At 39.8% G+C, this 24,587-nt stretch overlaps 1 protein-coding gene and 1 long non-coding RNA gene across 5 annotated transcripts in view; one reads left to right on the forward strand and one right to left on the reverse strand.

Moving 5' to 3' along the window:
• The window catches only part of LOC306855372 (inter-alpha-trypsin inhibitor heavy chain H3-like), a 29,194-nt gene extending 5,115 nt beyond the window's left edge, over window positions 1–24,079 (reverse strand). Inside the window, exons 1-24 of one of the 4 annotated variants that reach the window (XM_079394034.1) lie at window positions 23,964–24,079; window positions 22,872–23,035; window positions 21,228–21,332; window positions 20,978–21,140; window positions 20,790–20,900; window positions 20,563–20,691; window positions 20,354–20,470; window positions 19,940–20,108; window positions 19,753–19,863; window positions 17,380–17,561; window positions 17,113–17,292; window positions 16,822–16,949; window positions 16,583–16,755; window positions 16,234–16,260; window positions 15,857–15,889; window positions 15,463–15,492; window positions 15,093–15,128; window positions 14,883–14,903; window positions 6,816–6,857; window positions 2,016–2,072; window positions 1,825–1,938; window positions 1,563–1,734; window positions 1,308–1,456; window positions 1,103–1,187 (exon numbers count right to left, since the gene is read on the reverse strand). In XM_079394034.1, coding sequence (XP_079250160.1) covers window positions 1,103–1,187; window positions 1,308–1,456; window positions 1,563–1,734; window positions 1,825–1,938; window positions 2,016–2,072; window positions 6,816–6,857; window positions 14,883–14,903; window positions 15,093–15,128; window positions 15,463–15,492; window positions 15,857–15,889; window positions 16,234–16,260; window positions 16,583–16,755; window positions 16,822–16,949; window positions 17,113–17,292; window positions 17,380–17,561; window positions 19,753–19,863; window positions 19,940–20,108; window positions 20,354–20,470; window positions 20,563–20,691; window positions 20,790–20,900; window positions 20,978–21,140; window positions 21,228–21,332; window positions 22,872–23,035; window positions 23,964–24,041 — 2,576 coding nt within the window. In that variant the 5' untranslated portion in view covers window positions 24,042–24,079. Of the gene's footprint in view, window positions 1–1,102; window positions 1,188–1,307; window positions 1,457–1,562; window positions 1,735–1,824; window positions 1,939–2,015; window positions 2,073–6,815; window positions 6,858–14,882; window positions 14,904–15,092; window positions 15,129–15,462; window positions 15,493–15,820; window positions 15,890–16,233; window positions 16,261–16,582; window positions 16,756–16,821; window positions 16,950–17,112; window positions 17,293–17,379; window positions 17,562–19,752; window positions 19,864–19,939; window positions 20,109–20,353; window positions 20,471–20,562; window positions 20,692–20,789; window positions 20,901–20,977; window positions 21,141–21,227; window positions 21,333–22,871; window positions 23,036–23,963 lie in introns of all 4 variants that reach the window. The other 3 variants (XM_079394033.1, XM_079394036.1, XM_079394035.1) reach the window with 3 other exon arrangements.
• LOC306855381 lies at window positions 6,864–8,164 on the forward strand. Its single transcript, XR_013782934.1, has 2 exons — window positions 6,864–7,073; window positions 7,234–8,164. It is a non-coding gene; the product is annotated as an uncharacterized lncRNA (long non-coding RNA).
• Window positions 24,080–24,587: the final 508 nt, after the last annotated feature.

Below are 24,587 nucleotides of genomic sequence, written 5' to 3' on the forward strand. Positions count from 1 at the left end.
GTTCAGGAGATTGTCTTGACCAGGACCACACCCCTAAATGCATTGAAGCAACTGCCATGTGATTGGTTGATTAGATAATTGCATTACTGAGAAATTGAACAGGTGTTCCTAATAATCCTTTAGGTGAGTGTATATATATATATATATATATATATATATATATATATATATATATATATATATATATATATATATATATATATATATATAGTGACGAGTCGGCTGCCTCCCCCCTTATTATCATCACCACCCCGTGCCATATTCGCCGCCCTTCACCAGGCTCTGGGTGTGCGAGAGAGGAGGGGCGCTGAATAGCCACGGCTGGCGGCGTGTGATGAGGCGCACCTGATGTGAATGGAGCCTCATCACCGCCGCTGCTTAAATGCCGAGCGCGCCTCTCCTCGAGAGACCGGTCTCTTCCCCGTGCATGCACGCTGGTGTCCTCGTGGGTCCAGGAAGGGAGCGTCGAGGGATTCCCCGCACCTCCAGAGACATGACTTGCTGGACCCGCAGTCCGGGAGACAGCCAGCACCCGTTAGACGGCTGACGGGCCAGGATGCCAGGCCGTCGAGTCCCCCGGATGAGCCGCGGCCAGCAGAGGGATTACGCCACTCAAAAGCAGCCGCCGCCACTCGCACCCCGGCCCCCGAGATGGGAGCGCATGCGGCCACCGGACTCCGCCCCTTGCCTGGACCCTTCCCTCCTGAACTCTGCCCTCCTTCACAAGCCCCGCAGCACGACGAGGACACCAGATCCCCCTGTTTATTTTGGACACTTTTTCCCCCTTTGGACACTTTATTTTACCATTTTTGTTTAATAAAAACCTCTCCGAGGCCTGACGCCACACCCACTGTGCCTGTCGTTTGCTCCTCCCGCCACAATATATATATATATATATATATATATATATATATATATACATACATATACAACCCTCAACATTTGAACAGTAATGGATCATATATTTTTATTGAATATGATTTACCAATATTTAAATTATTCTGAATATAATTTACATTGCCTTATTTAATCTTTCTTAGTTTTCTTCTCTAAATGAAACAAAGTTAGTTATTGAATGCATTATTCAAAATTATTCACTTACCAAGATGTCTTCACTTCCTGGTCCTTTAACTTTAAAGTTGGTGTTTGTGTTCCTTGGATCTCGTCATATGAAATATCAGGCTCTCCTTAATATTTTATACACAGACATTCAAAATTTCTCGGAATCTTGGTTTAATAACCACAATATAATCACTGAAGGACTTATCTTTAATACGTAACGTAGGACTGACAAGTGACACTCTTACCTAAAATGCCTGTCAAACTGACATCTTTTGGCTGCTGCCGAACAGCAGGCCACAGAAACATGTCACTTTTTTCCTTGTGAAGAAGAATAATGAAACGGATATTTCCCATGGTGATGTCTATTTCATTGCTCCGTAGTATCAGAGACACGCTGATGAAACAGAGAAGCTGATGAGTGAATTCTATCTCTCAGCTTAAAGAGCTATAGCATACACAAATTTAGTAAAAACACATATGGTTTAAAGATATTAATTTACCCCTCAGTATTGTGTTGCGTCAGTTCATGGCCCCAAAAGAACTCAACTTGATTCTGGCCATCCTGGTATCTGATAGACGTTGTGTTTATTGTCAGATGGTTTGTTTTGTAATGAAAGGCAATTTGATGGAATCCATTTCGTCCAGTCATGGATTCTCCATTCATAGAGAACTCTAGGACACAAAGTAAATGTACAAAACATTCAATTTTAAAAAAAGATGATTTCTAAAAGGATGTGTATGTAGTAAATGTGTAGTAGTAACCTGAAGCTGAATCCTGTAAGAGTCTGAGTTTGTGAGGAACAGGAACATCAAAACAGAGTGGCTTAGACTGACCAACCAGAGGCAGCAGGAAACGATTGCTACGAACTGTTGGAGCTAAGACATAACAAAATACAGCATATCATTATTATATAAAATTCCATAGTAATAAAGTTTAAGAGATCTTTATGTACCTGGCATAGTAACAGGAACAGATACAGGTACAATCTTTGGAAGTATGGGCCTTTGACCTAAGACCAAGGGAGGGTGTAACCAATAACATTAGACTTAATGTACATTTTGTATGCATTTACCTGACACCAATGCAGAACGTCTCAGTTACGTATGTAACCCTCATTCCCTGAAGGAGGGAACAGAGATGTTACATCGACACAGACGTTTGGGTCTCACTTGGGAGACCAAATCACCTCTGAGCATTACAAGAAACAGCCAATGACTATTGGCGAGTGGAATTTGCATGCCAAGCCACGCCCCAAACATACGGGTATATAAGAAGGCGGCGTGCATTCACTCATTCAGGTTTGTGCTGAGGGGCCGAGAAGCATCCTGGCATCACAAAGGTCACCGAGACATTCCCTTTCAGTCAGTCACATTCAACATTACATCCACACTGACATTAGGGGACCCTATGACAAGAACCACAACCAGAACTGTGTTATGAAATTGATGTTGCAGTGCTGGCAAGCAAGCATGCCGTGACAGATGCACCTCAATTTGTAACCTGCCCAGCACCCCAAAAAGCCAGATAAAATATCAAGTACAAAAGACTTATTAGGGAAGCCAAAAAAAAAAGTGTTTTCCGATTCTCCCAATATTCGTTTCAGCAGTCGCTGGGGTGCAGAGACCAGTGTTGGGCAAGTTACTCTGAAAATGTAATTAAATTACAGATTACTCCTTTTAAAAGTAATCAGTACTGTTCTGATTACGTTATTTCAAAAGTAATGTTACATTACTTTTCTGTGGCTACATCCATGAAATCCCAGCATAAACGCTCCCAATAAATAGGCCTATTTGTTATTAATGCATCTACTTTCACAAAACACTGTTATTTTCAACTAAAGCAAGCATAGGCTGCTGTGTACATGGTTTGGCATGGCAGAATGCCAGCAAAGAGTGCTGCATTTATAATCTCTAAAAGACATCTCAGTTCATCGCAATCTCACAAATCTCTGTTATAATACAATGGATATATGCATAATGAATCTTTCATAATGTCTACAATTCCTGTGTTATAATGAGAGGATCGTGAACACGCAAATTTCAGCACTCCTGACTGGCCATTGCGTTCCAGAAATCAACATTGCTCAACGCTGCAAACACGTGTTATAGCCTAAATAGAAACTTAGTCTACCCGCCCGCACCAGAACTCGCCCCGCGATGCTCTCTGTTATGTTGGGGCTCGCGGGAGTGCAGGTCTTTAATCTACTGGCACTGGACTCGACAGTTCGTGTGCTACACCCTTTTTACAATCTAGATGATAAAACACTGCAATCTATCCGCAATGATGTAATGCGGCTGTAACGTATAGACTAGAGACTAGGGGTGGGAATTTTCAGGCACTTCACGATCCGATCCGATTCTGGGAGTCACGATCCGATTCCAAAACGATTCTTGAGCTACATTTTTTCAACAATTAATTATTCTGCTGTGCAAATAAATCTTTACAACTTTACATTTTAACCAAAATTGGAGTTTCTATGCTTTTTGTTTATAGAATCTCTGTGTGTCAGTAGGCTACTGCTATTTTAAAAGTAGGGGTGTGAATCTTGGTTTCACAATTCAACTCAATTGCAATTACCATTATCATGATGTCACATTCTCAGTTTTCAATATTACTGCACACAGCTACATTTTCATAAATTTGAAATCAATTTTGCACATGTATTTTGTGCAAAATTTACTTTTTTATTATTATTATTATTATTATTATATAAGCAGACTTTTTAAAACAATTACTTATTTAAGTGTTCCTTAAGTATCCAAAAGTTTACAGATAATAGTTATGGGTTTTTCTTTTTCCCCTCAGCATTATTGCCGTTTGATTATTACTGATGAGATCATAGACAGTGGCAGCTTTAACAGGCTGCATTCAGACTAATGCACAGATCCATTTCGACATATCAGATGTTTTGTCCTGCTCTGAAAACATAACTGACTGTGTGTTCATCAATTTCGTATAAAAGTATTCAAAAATGCAAGTGCATTTAACCGCAGCCACAATCGAGCTTCGACAAACAAATAAACACAAAGTGCACGTGAAAGTCTGTCAGGGAGTTTCATGCATCTAATAGTACTGCATTCCAAATGGTATAAATTAAATCAAGTCGTAACAATTTACAGAATATCCACGTTCTTAGAATGTCTAATCAATTTATTGTACCCAATCAGATTTCATATAAATAACACCAAACTTGCTGTTGTTGGCGCACTTTGTTGAAAAAAAAAAAAAGAAAATGCCTTCACAAAAAAGGAGAAAGAGCAAGAGCAAAGGGAGGCTGCTAAAGGCAGTTCAACATCGTAAACATGAATTCAAAGCTCCAGCAAGCCAGCAGGTATATCATCATATAGAATATTTAGCTTTAATTCTTGCTATCAATATTCTATTTGAATATATTTTAAAATGTAATTTATTCCTGTGATTTCAAGCTGAATGTTACCGTTTTTGCTGTACTCTGGATTAAATAAATGCTGGCTTGGTGAGCAAAAGAGGCTTCTTTAAAAAAAAAAAACATTAAATATCTTCAAAAACTTTTGACTGGCAGTGTATATTTGTAACCACTGGATAATTTGTTAACAAACACCCACCCCCTTAGTTTTTTTGGTTTGGGCCACTGCCCCTCAAAATGCCTGTGCATGGCCCTGAATGACAGCATATCTAAAGTAAAACACGGCAGCTGGAGGCACACACTGTCAAGCAATTTGCACGTGTCTCAGCGCAAATTCTTTTCAATGAAGCCCGCAGCGTCTCTAGCTTGCACACGTGCCATATGCAGAAAAAAAAAAAGAAAAGAAAGAAAAACAAGCTCAGAATCGATTCAGAATCGTTGAAGAGAGAATCGCCACCCCTAATAGAGACCTCGGCTTGTTACTATACTCTAATTACTACTTTGAAAATTATAAGGCATTAAATTACTCCGTTACTAAAAAAGTAATCAAATTACAGTAACGCATTACTAGGTAGTGCATTACTGCCCAACACTGGCAGAGACACATCCAAACAGGAATGTGAATCAGAAGACTGATCGTAGCACAGTCTATAACATGCTGTTCTATCCCCAGTTCAGGGGAACACAACAGAAACGAAAGCAGACCCGTACAGGGAAAGACTCGGGTTTACCAAGGGAAACTGAACCGTGGAAGAACATACATGATTACAAAAGGGAACCTAATGTATGGGCACCTAGTCCAGTATAAGGGGTGACTAATGGCATGCAACCTAGTACTGGACCCGGCAACAGACTCCTCCCCACTGAGTCCGAATGCCACATGGGAGCTGGAGGACATCAACCAGAGGAATGGCTATTACCCCCAGCAAATGAAACTGGCTCAACCCAGAGATTATAGAATCTCATGAAGGTATAGGTGTCGCCCAGCCCGCAGCTCTGCAGATGTCAGCTAGAGAGGCACCGTGTGCCAATGCCCTGGAGGAGGCCACACTCCAAGTGGCGTGAGCTCTGGAGGACCTTGTAATGATACCCCCAACCCTCAAAATCAAAAAGAAGAAACGGGCTGTGTTGACAACATCTTGAACAGAAGCCTGTGTAGAGATAGATTCAAGACTCGCAGATCAAAGATTGGTTGTAACCCACCACTATTCTTAGGTATGATGAAATAAGGCCTGTAAAATCCCAATTTCATCTCTGCTGGATGGACAAGTTCTATCATATCCTTTACCAGAATGACTGCATTCTCTGCATACAAAACACAAGCATCCTTGTCCATAACTGACAAACAGGATGCCCTTGAACTTGGGAGGGCATCTGGCAAATTGAATCGCATAGCCCAGTCGAACAAACGTGCCAGTGAGATGGGTTTCGGGAGCGCTAGCAAGGCTCCCAAACTCTGTGCAAGTGGCACCAAGGGGACGATTTTCGACATACTCTCAGTAGGGCAGCAGAGGGGAGGAAGAGAGCCCAACCCGGGAAACATAGTGTCCCGAAGTGTGTCCCGAAGTACAAGCACAGAAGAGACTCTTACCTGGTTCCCCAAATCCTGTGGTGAGATGACAAGGGGAGCATGAGGAGGTAAAGCATATTGCATCCGCAACTTCTTGCATGGCGAAATAATGTGTCGGGCCTTACAGTGAGGAAGCAAAGTGTCGCTCATTGTCCGAACCCAACATGTCTGACCCAGAGATGAAGGAAACTGCTCTTTTTATTGAACATGTGGGTGTGGGAACAAGCATTGCTGGTGGTGAATGCCCTCGGCCTTCGGAATTCACCTCCAGCCCGAAGCTCTTGGCTCCCGGAGAAGCATGGCCATCAACTCAGCTTCTGACTCAGCAGAGTTCTCAGCATCAGAAGATGAAAGCCCCTCCTCAGATGCTGCGATAGACATCGTGCCCATCATCAGAGTTAAGTAAACTACTCCAACCAGAAGGACACGCATGGAAAGACATCTCAGAAGACGCTCACGACCGTGCAAGCTGTACAGGAAACTACTTTTTTACTACTAGGGGTGGAATACAGCACTTAGTGTGCGATCACAGGGGCGAACATACCGCTGAATTTGTTCGCTTACGAAGCGATCGGCTCCGAAGCAAAAATCTGAATGAGCGGATGCACGTCGCCATCTTATATACCCTTTTGTTCAGGAGTGGCATGCAAATTCCACTATCCAATAGTTATTGTCCGTTTATTGTAATCCTCAGAGGTGATTGAGGCTCTCAAGTGAAACCCCTAACGTGAGTGTCAACTTAACGTTGAATGTGACCAACTGAAAGAGAATCAAAGTTACAGCGTTTTCATACATACCACGGGAGAGCAATATACTGGAATAACTGGGATGATCGAGATCTAAACAACAACAAAAAAGGGTTTAGTCATTAAAAAAAAAAAATCAAAGACAAGCTATGCATGCAGTAATAAAGCTTTTCATGCTAAGTTTATAAAAATTTCACAGCACTCAATGTAATAGCCGCGGACGGCGGCGTGATACCCCGGCGATCCGGAGGGCTTGACTCAGCAGCGATACGGCGGGCATTGAGTCAGGGAGCCGCGGATGGTGGGTGGGCTTTCCCCACCGACCGCGGCGTAGATCCCCCGCGAATGGCAGCCTCTTCTACAGCAACCGGCGGGCTCGGTGATCCGTGGACGGCGGCATCACCTCCCGCGAACGGCAGGCTGGAGTGAGCGGCCGGCATGACTTGGGGGAGCCGCGGACGGTGGGTAGGCTTTCCCCACAGACCGTGGCGTTATCTCCCGCGAACGGCGGGCAAAACACAAAAGACAGGAACAAAAAAAAAAAAAAAAACACTAGAAAAACTTGGTCAAAACAAAACTAAGTGAAGGGACGACGCTTACTGTTTGGTCTGGTCTTCTGTCACGGTGTACACACGAGGGAGGAACAAGGAATACGTCGTAACTCAAATCATACTTTAGGACATCAGGACAGGAGAGGACAAGGCAAGGCAAGGCAAGGCAAACACAGACATCAAACACCGGGGAGTAACGAATAGACCAGACGACATGGCACTACACAGACAGGACTATAAATACACAGGTAAATTAACGGACACGGCTAGACACGAATAAACTAATTACATCAAGGACAGGAAACAAACCAAATAAGGGCACAAGAGGCAGGAACACATGACACACAACAGAGGACTGACAGTTTCGAGAATAAAGTCAAAATGTTTAGAGAATAAATTCGAAATGATTCGAATTTATGATGATTCATAAATTATTCAAGTGTAGAAATTAAAGTTATAATATTTTGGCAGTATAGCCTATTGCGCATGCAATGGCATGCATTGAGAGCACCTGGAGAAGTGTCCAGGCCACCGGAATTGATTTGAATATAGTTGCGTCCGAGCAGCTGCATCATCTTACTGGGATGAGGAAGAGTAAATTTTAAGGACTCTCGGAAACAGTTTAATATAAAGAATATGATATTTATTAACAGACAGAACAGGAACAACTGTTTATCTTAACTTCAGCTCACACACTCAATCGACATTCCTTTGGGGGGGGGGGGGGGGGGTGCTGTAGCGCTCTAATTTAACCCTTTTTTAATACACTACAAATATATGTGGGACTATTAGCAGAAATCATACCATGTGTCATACTCGCGGGGTCAGTATGCTTGGAAAAAAATATTTCACATCTTCCATTGCATTCGTTGTAGTGCGCCAGCCACCAAATTCTGGGAGTCACGATCCGATTCCAAAACGATTCTTGAGTTACATTTTTTCACCAATTAATTCTTCTGCTGTGCAAATAAATCTTTACAACTTTACATTTTAACCAAAATTGGAGTTTCTATGCTTTTTGTTTATAGAATCTCTGTGTGTCAGTAGGCTACTGCTATTTTAAAAGTAGGGGTGTGAATCTTGGTTTCACAATTCAACTCAATTGCAATTATCATTATCATGATGTCACATTCTCAGTTTTCAATATTACTGCACACAGCTACATTTTCATAAATTTGAAATCAAATGTATTTTGTGCAAAATTTACTTTTTTATTATTATTATATAAGCAGACTTTTTAAAACAATTACTTATTTAAGTGTTCCTTAAGTATCCAAAAGTTTACAGATAATAGTTATGGGTTTTTCTTTTTCCCCTCAGCATTATTGCCGTTTGATTATTACTGATGAGATCATAGACAGTGGCAGCTTTAACAGGCTGCATTCAGACTAATGCACAGATCCATTTCGACATATCAGATGTTTTGTCCTGCTCTGAAAACATAACTGAAAGTGTGTTCATCAATTTCATATAAAAGTATTCAAAAATGCAAGTGCATTTAACCGCAGCCACAATCGAGCTTCGACAAACAAACAAACACAAAGTGCACGTGAAAGTCTGTCAGGGAGTTTCATGCATCTAATAGTACTGCATTCCAAATGGTATAAATTAAATCAATTTATTGTACCCAATCAGATTTAATATAAATAACACCAAACTTGCTGTTGTTGGCGCACTTTGTTGAAAAAAAAAAAAGAAAATGCCTTCACAAAAAAGGAGAAAGAGCAAGAGCAAAGGGAGGCTGCTAAAGGCAGTTCAACATCGTAAACATGAATTCAAAGCTCCAGCAAGCCAGCAGGTATATCATCATATAGAATATTTAGCTTTAATTCTTGCTATCAATATTCTATTTGAATATATTTTAAAATGTAATTTATTCCTGTGATTTCAAGCTGAATGTTACCGTTTTTGCTGTACTCTGGATTAAATAAATGCTGGCTTGGTGAGCAAAAGAGGCTTCTTTAAAAAAAAAAACATTAAATATCTTCAAAAACTTTTGACTGGTAGTGTATATTTGTAACCACTGGATAATTTGTTAACAAGCACCCACCCCCTTAGTTTTTTTGGTTTGGGTCACTGCCCCTCAAAATGTCTGTGCATGGCCCTGAATGACAGCATATCTAAAGTAAAACACGGCAGCTGGAGGCACACACTGTCAAGCAATTTGCACGTGTCTCAGCGCAAATTCTTTTAAATGAAGCCCGCAGCGTCTCTAGCTTGCACACGTGCCATATGCAGGAAAAAAAAAAAAGAAAAGAAAGAAAAACAAGCTCAGAATCGATTCAGAATCGTTGAAGAGAGAATCGCCACCCCTAATAGAGACCTCGGCTTGTTACTATACTCTAATTACTACTTTGAAAATTATAAGGCATTAAATTACTCCGTTACTAAAAAAGTAATCAAATTACAGTAACGCATTACTAGGTAGTGCGTTACTGCCCAACACTGGCAGAGACACATCCAAACAGGAATGTGAATCAGAAGACTGATCGTAGCACAGTCTATAACATGCTGTTCTATCCCCAGTTCAGGGGAACACAACAGAAACGAAAGCAGACCCGTACAGGGAAAGACTCGGGTTTACCAAGGGAAACTGAACCGTGGAAGAACATACATGATTACCAAAGGGAACCTAATGTATGGGCACCTAGTCCAGTATAAGGGGTGACTAATGGCATGCAACCTAGTACTGGACCCGGCAACAGACTCCTCCCCACTGAGTCCGAATGCCACATGGGAGCTGGAGGACATCAACCAGAGGAATGGCTATTACCCCCGGCAAATGAAACTGGCTCAACCCAGAGATTATAGAATCTCATGAAGGTATAGGTGTCGCCCAGCCCGCAGCTCTGCAGATGTCAGCTAGAGAGGCACCGTGTGCCAATGCCCTGGAGGAGGCCACACTCCAAGTGGCGTGAGCTCTGGAGGACCTTGTAATGATACGCCCGACCCTCAAAATCAAAAAGAAGAAACGGGCTGTGTTGACAACATCTTGAACAGAAGCCTGTGTAGAGATAGATTCAAGACTCGCAGATCAAAGATTGGTTGTAACCCACCACTATTCTTAGGTATGATGAAATAAGGCCTGTAAAATCCCAATTTCATCTCTGCTGGATGGACAAGTTCTATCATATCCTTTACCAGAATGACTGCATTCTCTGCATACAAAACACAAGCATCCTTGTCCATAACTGACATAAACAGGATGCCCTTGAACTTGGGAGGGCATCTGGCAAATTGAAATCGCATAGCCCAGTCGAACAAACGTGCCAGTGAGATGGGTTTCGGGAGCGCTAGCAAGGCTCCCAAACTCTGTGCAAGTGGCACCAAGGGGACGATTTTCGACATACTCGCAGTAGGGCAGCAGAGGGGAGGAAGAGAGCCCAACCCGGGAAACATAGTGTCCCGAAGTGTGTCCCGAAGTACAAGCACAGAAGAGACTCTTACCTGGTTCCCCAAATCCTGTGGTGAGATGACAAGGGGAGCATGAGGAGGTAAAGCATATTGCATCCGCAACTTCTTGCATGGCGAAATAATGTGTCGGGCCTTACAGTGAGGAAGCAAAGTGTCGCTCATTGTCCGAACCCAACATGTCTGACCCAGAGATGAAGGAAACTGCTCTTTTTATTGAACATGTGGGTGTGGGAACAAGCATTGCTGGTGGTGAATGCCCTCGGCCTTCGGAATTCACCTCCAGCCCGAAGCTCTTGGCTCCCGGAGAAGCATGGCCATCAACTCAGCTTCTGACTCAGCAGAGTTCTCAGCATCAGAAGATGAAAGCCCCTCCTCAGATGCTGCGATAGACATCGTGCCCATCATCAGAGTTAAGTAAACTACTCCAACCAGAAGGACACGCATGGAAAGACATCTCAGAAGATGCTCACGACCGTGCAAGCTGTACAGGAAACTACTTTTTTACTACTAGGGGTGGAATACAGCACTTAGTGTGCGATCACAGGGGCGAACATACCGCTGAATTTGTTCGCTTACGAAGCGATCGGCTCCGAAGCAAAAATCTGAATGAGCGGATGCACGTCGCCATCTTATATACCCTTTTGTTCAGGAGTGGCATGCAAATTCCACTATCCAATAGTTATTGTCCGTTTATTGTAAACCTCAGAGGTGATTGAGGCTCTCAAGATCCCCCGCGAACGGCAGCCTCCTCTACAGCAACCGGCGGGCTCGGTGATCCGCGGACGGCGGCATCACCTCCCGCGAACGGCAGGCTGGAGTGAGCGGCCGGCATGACTTGGGGGAGCCACGGACAGTGGGTGGGCTTTCCCCACAGACCGTGGCGTTATCTCCCGCGAACGGCGGGCAAAACACAAAAGACAGGAACAACAAAAAAAAACCACTAGAAAAACTTGGTCAAAACAAAACGAAGTGAAGGGACGACGCTTACTGTTTGGTCTGGTCTTCTGTCACGGTGTACACACGAGGGAGGAACAAGGAATACGTCGTAACTCAAATCATACTTTAGGACATCAGGACAGGAGAGGACAAGGCAAGGCAAGGCAAACACAGACATCAAACACCGGGGAGTAACGAATAGACCAGACGACATGGAACTACACAGACAGGACTATAAATACACAGGTAAATTAACGGACACGGCTAGACACGAATAAACTAATTACATCAAGGACAGGAAACAAACCAAATAAGGGCACAAGAGGCAGGAACACATGACACACAACAGAGGACTGACAGTTTCGAGAATAAAGTCAAAATGTTTAGAGAATAAATTCGAAATGATTCGAATTTATGATGATTCATAAATGATTCAATTGTAGAAATTAAAGTTATAATATTTTGGCAGTATAGCCTATTGCGCATGCAATGGCCTGCATTGAGAGCACCTGGAGAAGTGTCCAGGCCACCGGAATTGATTTGAATATTGTTGCGTCCGAGCAGCTGCATCATCTTACTGGGATGAGGAAGAGTCAATTTTAAGGACTCTCGGAAACAGTTTAATATAAAGAATATGATATTTATTAACAGACAGAACAGGAACAACTGTTTATCTTAACTTCAGCTCACACACTCAATCGACATTCCTTGGGGGGGGGGGGTGCTGTAGCGCTCTTATTTAACCCTTTTTTAATACACTACAAATATATGTGGGACTATTAGCAGAAATCATACCATGTGTCATACTCGCGGGGTCAGTATGCTTGGAAAAAAATATTTCACATCTTCCATTGCATTCGTTGTAGTGCGCCAGCCACCAAATAGCAATAGCTTAAGCTTTGTGCTTTTAATATAAAACAAAGACTCAGCTTTCAAAATCAGTTTTATTGGGAAACACAAATTATGTGTCTTACAATAATGTGATTTTCAAGCTCTTTAATTTCACAGCTCAGCTTTCAAATTCTGTCAGTTATATAACGTGTCTGTCAAGATATAAAAGTGAAGGAACATCATAAGACATGAAAAAAACAAAACAGTTTAGCCTAATTTATAATGAAAATAATTTCTCGTCGTTCGTTATTGTAATCGGAAAGATGATTGACTCACATGCCGTTTGACACATTGCAATATAGCCTAAAATGTTTGTATTTCCCTATAAAACTGATATAGGTTTTAAAAGCGGAGACTTTGGAATATCTCCCGGATCGGTGCTCAATCCGGGCCATCTGCATGCGCAAAAGGCTAAAATAGGCTATCTCAAAATATTATAACTATAATCTTTATTCTCGTAATTTCGATTTTAGTCTTGAAATATTACGACGTTAATCTCGTAATTTTTGATTTTTTAGCGTGGCTCTAAAACGCCGTCGTAAATCAATAAATAATGAAAAGTTGTAGGAATGCATTATTGAAAATTAAAAGTAGAAATGATTAAATTTAGTAATTAAACTGTACTGATTTTTTTGGTAATATTATAAAGTACAAAACATGAAATGTTTGACAGTGACAAAGTGAAAAAGTCTGTTTGAAATCTTTGCAAATTTATTAAATAAAAAAAATGGAGAGAGAAAAAATAAATAAATAAAAATCACATGCACAATTATTCACAGCCTTTGCTCAATACTTTGTTGAAGCACCTTTGGCACCAATTACAGCCTCAAGTCTTTTTGAGTATGATGCTACAAGCTTGGCTCACCTATTTTTGGGCAGTTTCTCCCATTCTTCTTTGCAGGACCTCTCAAGCTCCATCAGGTTGGATGGGAAGCGTCGATGTACAGCCATTTTCAGATCTCTCCAGAGATGTTCAATGGGTTCAAGTCTGGGCTCTGGTTGGGCCACTCAAGGATATTCACAGAGTTTGTCCCGTAGAGACTCCTTTGTTAGGCTGTGTGCTTACGGTCGTTGTCCTGTTGGAAGATGAACCTTCGCCCCAGTCTGAGGTCCAGAGCACGTTTTCATCAAGGATATCTCTGTACATTGCTGCGTTCATCTTTCCCTCAATCCTGACTAGTCTCCCAGTTCTTGCCACTAAAAACATCCCCACAGCGTGATGCTGCCAACATCATGTTTCACTGTAGGGATGGTATTGGCCAGGTGATGAGTGGTGCCTGGTTTCCTCCAGACATGGCGCTTGCAATTCAGGCCAAAGAGATCGATCTTTGTTTCATCATGGTCTGAGAGTCCTTCAAGTGCCTTTTGGCAAACTCCAGACGGGCTGTCATGTGCCTTTTACTGGTGAGTGGCTTCCATCTGGCCACTCTACATACAGGCCTGATTGGTGGAGTGCTGCAGAGATTGTTGTTCTTCTGGAAGTTTCTCCTCTCTCCACAGAGAAACGCTGGAGCTCTGTCAGAGGGACCATCGGGTTCTTGGTCACCTCCTTGACTAAGGCTCTTCTCCCCCGATCGCTCAGTCTGGCCGGACGGCCCGCTCTAGGAAGAATCTTGGTGGTTCCGAACTTCTTCCATTTCCGAATGATGGAGGACACTGTGCTCACTGGGACCTTCAATGTTGCAGAAATTGTTCTGTACCCTTCCTCAGATCTGCGAGACACAATCGTTCCTTGGACTTCATGGCTTGGTTTGTGCTCTGACATGCACTGTTAACTGTGGGACCTTACATAGACAGGTGTGTGCCTTTCCAAATCATGTCCAATCAACTGAATTTACCACAGGTTGACTCCAATCAAGTTCTATAAACATCTCAAGGATGATTACAGGAAACAGGATTCACCTGAGCTCAATTTTGAGTGTCATGGAAAGGCTGTGAATACTTATGTACGTTTTTTATTTTTTTATAAATTTGCAAAGATTTCAAACAAACTTCTTTCACGTTGTCATTATGGGGTATTGCTTGTAGTTTGTATTTTAATCCATTTTGGAATAAGGCTGTAACATAACAAAATGTGGAAAAGGTGAAGCGCTGTAAATACTTTCCGGATGCACTGTAGCTTTTAATACAGCAAATTTGCAATAATTAAAGAAGGGAGTTAATTATAAGCACATTCTCAAAAAAGTACAGTCTTTGCCACTGAAAGTCAAAGAGCAGTTGATTTCATTCAGTTGAAATTAAATTATTATTATTATTATTATTATTAATAATACTAATACTATAAGACATTTTTTGACAAAAAACATTGCAACATTGTCATACATACCCTCAGCTACTGGAATGGGAACTGGGAATGAAGATGATTTAGCCATTAAAAAAAACAATAAAAGACTTTGATTTCTTACCAAGTACAATAATTTACATTCAATAATTGATAATTAGACAAGACATACATGATATGCACAAGGCAGCAGCGTTTATTCATTACAGAATCTGGCTGATAAATGTAGAAGAGAAAATAAATTAAAACACCTACGTGCAGCAGGATAACTACTAGGGCGATATTGTCCACCTGAAAACATTTTTTTTTTTTAATGTTGTGAGCATTAATCAAAAATCAGTTTATTACAAATTCATTTTCAAAATGAGTGTTTTATTGCAACCCCAGAATTTTGCACCCCATTTGCCTAGCTCTTTTTCCACCAAAATGTAAAAATATGAATATCCTGCCAAAATAAATGGAGGGGTTTTAAAGCAGTATTTAGAAAAAGGGATAGTCTTAATGATGTGATCATTATATTTGAATACTGCTTGTTCTGAAAATGGAAGCTATAAGATAAGAGGGGGCACATTTTTCTTTACAAATGTTGTGTCCTGTACCCATAAAAAAAAGAAAAAAGCCATACCACGGAGCCCTGGATAAACACCACCATATCCTGATAATGGGATATACAACAAAAACATTAATTAAAAAATATATTTCAAGGCAGATAAAGTATACTAACATTGGCATAAAATGAAAATTCACCCAATTTGAGTAAATTCTTCTTTTTACAAATGCATGTTGTAGATCTTATTGTGAATGACCTATGTATATGTTTTCTCAAAGAATGGAGGTAATAGCCTTAATGATGTGATAATGTAAATTTGAATACTGCTTGGTCTGAACATTATGGAAGCTATAAGATAAGAGGGGGTATGTTCCTTTACACATGATTTACTTATTAAAAGAAGAAAGCTTTTAGAAGAAGAAACAATGTATACCACGCAAGCCTGGTTGTGCTGGTGAACCGGGCATACCTGGACTATGGAGGAACTGACTAAATCCTGGTGCTGTAAAATATATAATATATATATATATACACTTAAAGGCAGATGCAGTATATTAAAGTAAGCATGAAATAAAAATTCATGCATTTTCTAAATACATGTTCTAAATACAAGTCTCATTGTGAACTATGTATCCATGTATGTGCTAATTTTTAATCAAAATAACTGTCTTGTGGTGAAAATGACAGACTTCTCTGGTGGTGTATGCAGGACTTAAATCCAATAATCAATTAACGTAAAAAACAACACCACAAAAACACAAGTCTCCATCCTATATATTTTACATAAGCTATTGCTACTTTAAATTCTCTGCAATAGTTTACATAAATAATTAAATTTATACTTACATGCAACAGGACCATAAGGTACAGGTACTTTGTAAAAAAAAAAAAATACAAAGGGAAACTGTTATTCACTGCATACAGCGGCCATCAAACCTCCATTTCTGAAGAAAAGTTTGTCTGATGAGGTCAGAAAACACTGGACAGCTGCTTTAAAATAGAAACTGTCTCTGTTGCCTTAAATTGTAAGATGCACAAATGAAGTAGCTTCTTTTAATCATTTTTTATCAGATTTATTTTGTAGACATGGTTAATATATTTGTTTTGAACTTTTCATATTTCTGATGTTTATTTAGCAGGAAAGAGACATTGCACAAGGTTTGTACAGTTTTATATATAACGTTTCATTTCTCACCTGGAGGTCTGGCTGGCGTCTCTCCCTCTTTGGGTTTGTCAGCAACTTCAACTTCACCTTCTTGTGGCTTGGTAACAACCATAGAGGTGAGAGGAGTGACAAACTGGTATTTCAGGGAGAGTTTGAGAGCTTCTTTCTTTTCATCCTCTGTCTCTTGTCCTTTAAGAATCACCCTGAGATAAAAGATGTTCTCAATGTTCAACTTAAATCACAGAATGTCAATTCACTCATTAACTTACTGTCTCTCCAACAGCTGCTTCACTGTAAGGTAGGCCCACAACCTCTGCATAAAATCTTCATTCTCAGGTGGAACATCACTGGGGTCTTTTGTCATAATAGTGTCCTGATACATCACATTGTTGCCTTTCTGCTCAGAAATAATAATACTAGTGAACATTTTCATCAGCAATACTGTCAGGACCACTTTCACCCATAACCTACTATAAAAACAAAGCTATTATTCAAATCTCCTACACAATGGACCAGTTATCCTGATAATATGCCACTACACAGATAAGTGAAGATCTTACTGATACTGCGATGACTTCAGTGGTGAAACTCTCCACACTGTTGTCTGTTATTTGTCCTGACACCACAATCTCAGAGCCATTGAAGTACAAGCTAAAGCTGGTCTTGGTAAGGTTTGTCCCTCCTGGGTACTTAAGTTGAATATCAGTGAGGAGAGGGATGGCAACTTCTTTATAGAAGCCCTAAAAATCAAACAAACTTTAAATGTACTCAAAGACAGAACCATTCAGCATTAAAGATGAATTCTCAGCTGATCGTCTGTAGTCCACCTGCAGCTGTAGATCAGCGTCAGAATCTTCATAAATCCTGCGAGCAACTCCACCATTTTCCAGTGACATCTTTGTCAGGAAGTCAAAGTTAACATCATATCCAAAACCAAGGCAAAAGAGGGGAAAATTTGTCCCAATGGCCTCTTTTACATTGGCCATTATTTTCTCTTTGTTGGTTTCACCTGTTAGAGAAAAATATTTTTTAAAAATTCAAATATTCAGACAACATGATGGAAATCCATGTACATTGAGGATACAGTATCTCACAGAATGTATATCATGTGACAACACTGAAGAAATGACACTTTGCTACAATGTAAAATAGTGAGTGTACAGCTTGTATAACAGTGTAAATTTGCTGTCCCCTTAAAATAACTCAACACACAGCCATTAAAGTCTAAACCGCTGGCCACAAAAGTGAGTACACCCCTAAGTGAAAATGTCCAAATTGGGCCCAAAGCGTCAATATTTTGTGTGTCCACCATTATTTTCCAGCACTGCCTTAACCCTCTTGTGCAATGAGTTCACCAGAGCTTCACAGGTTGCCACTGGATTCCTCTTCCACTCGTCCATGATGACATCACGGAGCTGGTGGATGTTAGAGACCTTGCGGTCCTCCACCTTCCGTTTGAGGATGCCCCACAGATGCTCAATAGGGTTTAGGTCTGGAGACATGCTTGGCCAGTCCATCACCTTTGCCTTCAGCTTCTTTAGCAAGGTAGTGGTCGTCTTGGAGGTGTGTTTGGGGTCGTTATCATGTTGGAATACTGCCCTGTGACCCAGTCTCTGCTTCAGTATGTCACAGTACATGTTGGCATTCATGGTTCCCTCAATGAACTGTAGCTCCCCAGTGCCGGCAGCACTCATGCAGCCCCAGAGCATGACACTCCCACCACCATGCTTGACTGTAGGCAAGACACACTTGTCTTTGTACTCCTCACCTGGTTGCCGCCACACACGCTTGACACCATCTGAACCAAATAAGTTTATCTTGGTCTCATCAGACCACAGGACATGGTTCCAGTAATCCATGTCCTTAGTCTGCTTGTGTCCAGCAAACTGTTTGCGGGCTTTCTTGTGCATCATCTTTAGAAGAGGCTTCCTTCTGGGACGACAGCCATGCAGACCAATTTGATGCAGTGTGCGGCGTATGGAGCACTGACAGGCTGACCCCCCACCCCTTCAACCTTTGCAGCAATACTGCCAGCACTCATACGTCTATATCCCAAACACAACCTCTGGATATGACGCTGAGCTCATGCACTCAACTTCTTTGGTCGACCATGACGAGGCCTGTTCTGAGTGGAACCTGTCCTGCTAAACCGCTGTATGGTCTTGGCCACCGAGCTGCAGCTCAGTTTCAGGGTCTTGGCAATCTTCTTATAGCCTACGCCATCTTTATGTAGAGCGACCATTCTTTTTTTCAGATCCTCAGAGAGTTCTTTGCCATGAGGTGCCATGTTGAACTTCCAGTGACCAGTATGAGAGAGTGAGAGCAATAACACCAAATTTAGCACACCTGCTCCCCATTCACACCTCAGACCTTGTAACACTAACAAGTCACATGACACCAGGGAGAGAAATGGCTAATTGGGCCCATTTTGTACATTTTCACTTAGGGGTGTACTTACTTTTGACATTTGACTTTAATGGCTGTGTGTTGAGTTATTTTGAGGGGACAGCAAATTTACACCGTTATACAAGCTGTACACTCACTACTTTACATTGTAGCAAAGTGTCATTTCTTCAGTGTTGTCACATGAAAAGATATAATAAAATATTTACAAAAATGTGAGGGGTGTACTCACTTCTGTGAGATACTGTATAAGAGGAAAACTCTTAACAAAAAATGCTAAATTACTTTTGCTAAATAATTTTTTAATGTGCCAGAGATGCTGATTTGGTGCAAAATTAAAACTTCCATTGAAATCCTAACCTCAATTTTATCAGAAAAACAACACAAAAATGCTCTTGTAAAAATCCATTACTCTAACCCTAACCCTAACATTTAAAAGTACTTTTTTTCTCTCTAAAATGTATTTATATAAACAATTATGGAGAAACACAGTAACTAAAAAGCTATTGTATAATGCCTGAAACATACCCACTGTATTTTTTATGGTTAAACAGTATAAACGTCAGTCTTTTTGACAGTTTTTTTTTTTTTTTTTTGATGAGGCATTACAAACAATTATTATTTAGGTATGCTTGATTTTGTATGACAATATATAGGAGTCACAAAGTGAGAAAGAATAGATCACATAAAAGTGCAAAAACACAAGTTGTGCTGACTGACAACATTAATGTTTAAGGCAGTCCTTTAGACAGCTAAATGTGGGCAGTGAGTATTTGTATGTATCAGTGTTTCTGTGCCTGAAGTGGGATCTCCATCAGTCAGCAGGATCAGGATGGATGCTGTTCCCTCTCGTGGATGTCGATTGATCATGTCCACTCCTGCTAGAACTGCAGCGTTTATGTCCGTGGCTAAAGGAAGACCAAACATAGTTGTGTCACTGTGAGGTACAACTTTCTTACTCCTTATTTATGTGCTCTAACTCACCTCCTCTATCTCTGATCTCCTTCACAAAAGATTTTGCATTCTTCAGGTTTGCCTCAGTAGCTTTGAGGAGCTCACGCTTCCATAAGCTAACTTCACTGTCAAAGGTGATCAATCCAAAGTGGTCATCCTCATCAAGATCACTCAAAATCCTTAGCAGTGCCAATCGGGTCTAAAGAATGACAGCATATCTGAAAGTTATTAAAATTGCATACATTTACCACATTATTTTTTTTTTGACTATTTTAAAGAAAGCAACTTCACACTGATTTCAATACAGAAATTCCTGTCCTTTTAGCATGAAAATGCTAAATGCTGCAACATCAAGAATGCATCTAGGGTTCAAGGATTTTAAAGTGACAATACATTTCATAGCTCATTAAATGCTTTTGATTTGGCTGAAACGCTGACATTTACCTGTTCTATTTTTCTGCCGTGCATAGAACCACTCCGATCAATAATAAACACCACATTTTTTGGAATACGTGGAACATCAGAGGGCGCAAAGTAATGGACGAAATAGCCATTTGATACCTGAGAGAAAATAAAAATTCCAGTCTTTCAAAATTTTTCTATTTTTGTCATTTAAAATGTAAAATGTAAAATGCATGTTATTTAAAATGTACTATGACTTCTCCTTTGGGATTTCGTCTCTTCACATCGTATGTTATGAGCAGGTCACCATTCAGCCCATTTTCTCCACAGCTTTTACACTTAGTCTGTTGATCTTGTGTGGGGTAGAAGGTCATCCATGCCTGAAATGATCAGTTTGGTCATCTGGTAACTTTATTTGAAGTGTATGAGCATATTGAGAACATCTAAACTGTGTTGTAACCCTCATTTGAGCTCTTACGTCTTTGTCTGCTCTGGTGGTTTTGATGGCGTGGACCAGATCACCGGTGCTCAAATCTCCTTTCACCTCCAAGGAGGAAATTCCTGGTTTCTCTTGGATGTGTACATCCATCTAATGTGAGGAAAAGAAACATCATCTAACTATACCTTAAAATTGATGATTAATTTCCTCTTCATTTCTTTCATTACCTTGAAGTCAGCCACCGGCTGCATTGGTTGGGCATTGATGAGTAGCTCATATTTGCCGAGGCGACGCTTTAGCAGTTCCTCGTAGGTCAACTCAAAGGTCACTTTACTAAAAGCAGCCACCGTCACTGAAGTTTTAAAGTCCTCTAAAGTCCTTCCAACAGATCTGAAACAGAAACAGATACCAACATACTACTAATCATACTATAAATGGATATTTTTATGGACCTATATATTTTTAAATGTCCCGTACTTGATCTGTCCAGCACTTTGTCCTCGAGATACTGCTTGATTGTATTGCTGTTGAGCTTCCTCTTTTTCCTTCACAACCCCATCATATGTTTTTCCCTCTATGGTCCTATGGAGAAAGTTACACAATGATGTTCTCTTAATATATCAGAAACTTAAACTGTGTGTATTTCATTTAAAAAAATCCTTCACACTCAAATGGTAACACCACTAAATATGGTTGTTTGTATTAAAGCATCTGTACTGTTAGCTACTATATCTTGTACTATAAAAGTACCAGGGGCGTTTCCTCTGAGGAGGCAAGGGAGGCAGTATCTCCTCAAAAAACTGGATGAGAAAATAATCGATAGTACAAACATAAATTGCAAATATTACTAAATACGGTATTAAAAGTATAAAAGTCACTCGTTTTTTTATAAAGTAATGCTGTCAAACAGCGACACCCGCAGGTAGAGTTGCAGCGGAGGCTTGCCTCCCTTCGGTCCATAGACTTAAAACAGAGACCATAAAGCGTGCTGTGACTTTTCTGGAGGCTCATTGAAATGAATTGGGGAAAGTCACGTGAGAGAAGGCAATGCCTCCATCGCGCTATAATTGGATATGATTGGATGTGATTAGTTCCTGCGATAAATCCCGCCTCTTGTTTTCGTGCGAGCTTTCGGCCTGAATGAAAAAAATGATGGCATTATTGACTAATTATAAAGTAAGTAAACAACTCTCCTGCTTAGATATCACTGCTTTGTGTCACGTCAAAATAAAACTTGAAATGGTCTGAAAACATGATGACAGTTTTGAGTGAGCATTCAGTGTGATGAAATTAAAGATGTATCTTCGTGTCTGTGGCAGTGTTTACATTGCTTTTATGACGATGATGACCCGAAAATAAGTTGACTCTTAAAAAGAACAGCTGAACATCCGTTCACAAATAAAAAATGTTGGTAACATTTTACAATAAGGTGTCATTTAATATAACATGAACAAACAATGAACATGTATTACAGTATTTAGCCTATTAATCTTTGTTTACATTAGTTCATTGCTAGTTTATGTTAGTTCACAGTGCAAAATAATGTTAACAAACACAACTTTTGATTTTAATAATGCATTAGTAAATGTTGAAATTCATAATAAATCCTGTAGAAGTAGGCTATTGTTTATTCTTAGTTCATGTTAACTAAAGTAGTTAATTAATGAAACTTTATTGTTTCCAGAATATTGTTCAAATTGTTACTGCCTTTAGTTATAATTTTGGAATAAATCTAAAAATGCATAAAAACACTGTGAAATGTATAATTAGTATTAAAATTATTAAAAAAATAAAAATACAAAATATAATTATATTTGTTCTCTTTTTTATGTAATATTTATTTCCCCATGAAAAATGTGACAACATTAAGTGTAACACACACACACACACACATATAAATATATATAAAACTGCCTCCTCATTTTAAAACACCACCGCACGCCACTGAAAAGTAAATACAAGTTATTTATTCTTGAACTAGTAGAAGGTAGAATTTCTAAATCTATATTTTGTTCTTGTTTGGCTATATTATAAGATTTACCTGATCTGATGCCCACATGCTATAAATGACTTCTTTACATCTTTATTTCTACTTATATAACACTACTCATGTTCACCTACATTCTGAATTTGCTGATGAAGGCATTCTTGGGAATCTTGACCTCAAACTGGATCTCTTGAGATTCATTCAGTGTGTTTGCAACACGGCTTGTGATGACTGTTGTGGCGTAGCGACTGGTGACTGTGGAGTTAATGTAGAAGCTGTATATATCCACATTTTGTTTCTGTTGAGACATTGAATAGCAAACTCATATTAAAATATGGTGAAAGTGATTAGCTGGTGCACATTTACTCCTCCTTTTCACATAGGATTGCTCAAATATTTACTGCTCAAAAATGGCATGAAAAAAGGCCTTTGGACTGAAAGACAAATACGTTTTGTTTTGATGACTGTATCTCAGTGTACACAGTTGCGCAATGGCTGGTTCTGTTGACTCAAACTGCATTTTTCTGTCAACAATGACATTATAGACATAATCAACATGAAATTGTCTAAACAGATAAACCAAGCAGTTGAGAATAAATAGCTGCAGGATTTTGTACATTGCACTGTGGTTTTGTTAAGAAAAAAGACAGAATATACAACAAGCTAAATCATATTAAATATGAAAATGCATGATACACCACTGTTCGAAAGTTTGGGATCAGTACTTTTTTTTTTTGTTATTGTTTTTGAAAGAAGTCTATGCTCACTGAGGCTACATTTATTAAACCAAAAATACTGAGGCTACATTTATTAAACCAAAAATACAAATAAAAACAGTAATTTTGTAAAAAAATTAAAAAAATAAATAGCCATTACTCCAATGTTCTGTCATATTATCCTTCAGAAATCATTCTAATATGCCAATTTGCTGATCAAGATTCATTGTGTATTAATTAATGTAGCAAACAGTTGTGCAAGGCAACCAGCTTCAGCAGATTTTTGAGTTTTCTCAACTTGTTTTAAGTTTATACAACAAAAAGTTGAGAATCTACAACAAAAATAAGTTGAGAGAACTCAAAAATCTGGTTGCCTTAATTTTAAGTTGGCTCAACTTTTTTTTTTTTTTTTTTACAGTGCAGATATAAATCTGTTTTACACTGATTTGGTAGAGTATTTAAGAATTTTGACTCAGTCTTCTTCATCTTGAACAAAAATTTGACCCTCACCCTCTTAACAGGATCTGAAGTGGCTGAGATGAGAAAGACGCCTAAGAGAATCAGCCGGAGAGCTGCTCGATCCATCATGACCTGCACATGAAACTGACCTCAAAACGCACACTCCCTTTAAACTCAAGTCCACAGCATGCTATTGGCTGCTACTGACAGGATGAAGAAACCTCCCCCTTTATTTGTATTGGAAGTCTCTTGAACACCACACAACTCAATATCGAGGCATGTTTTTCAAGAATATATATTATCTATATAATTTGTAAATACATTCTGTAGAAGCTTGGTGGTGTGCTTTTAATATATTTTCAGACAGGACCACAAAAAAAAATTCCAGCAATTATCACAATCAATAGAGGCATCAATCGAAGGGTTACTATATACAGATCACATGGTTTGTCCGTTAAAGCCCAGGTACATTTGTGTGAGCAAAGAAAAACACATTCATAAACATTCAAAGAAATAAAGCATGCTAAAGATGAAAATAACTTGGTCATGCCCCTACTATTTGCCATTAGAAGACGATTTTATAGCTATATGTTCAACAATATCCATATAAAGACTATGTTATTATTGGAAAGGTCAGCACAATTTTTTTTGCTGAACTCTACAGCTGAGTGATGG

Source organism: Barbus barbus (assembly GCF_936440315.1).
Source record: "Barbus barbus genome assembly, chromosome: 35".
Taxonomy (NCBI): domain Eukaryota; kingdom Metazoa; phylum Chordata; class Actinopteri; order Cypriniformes; family Cyprinidae; genus Barbus; species Barbus barbus.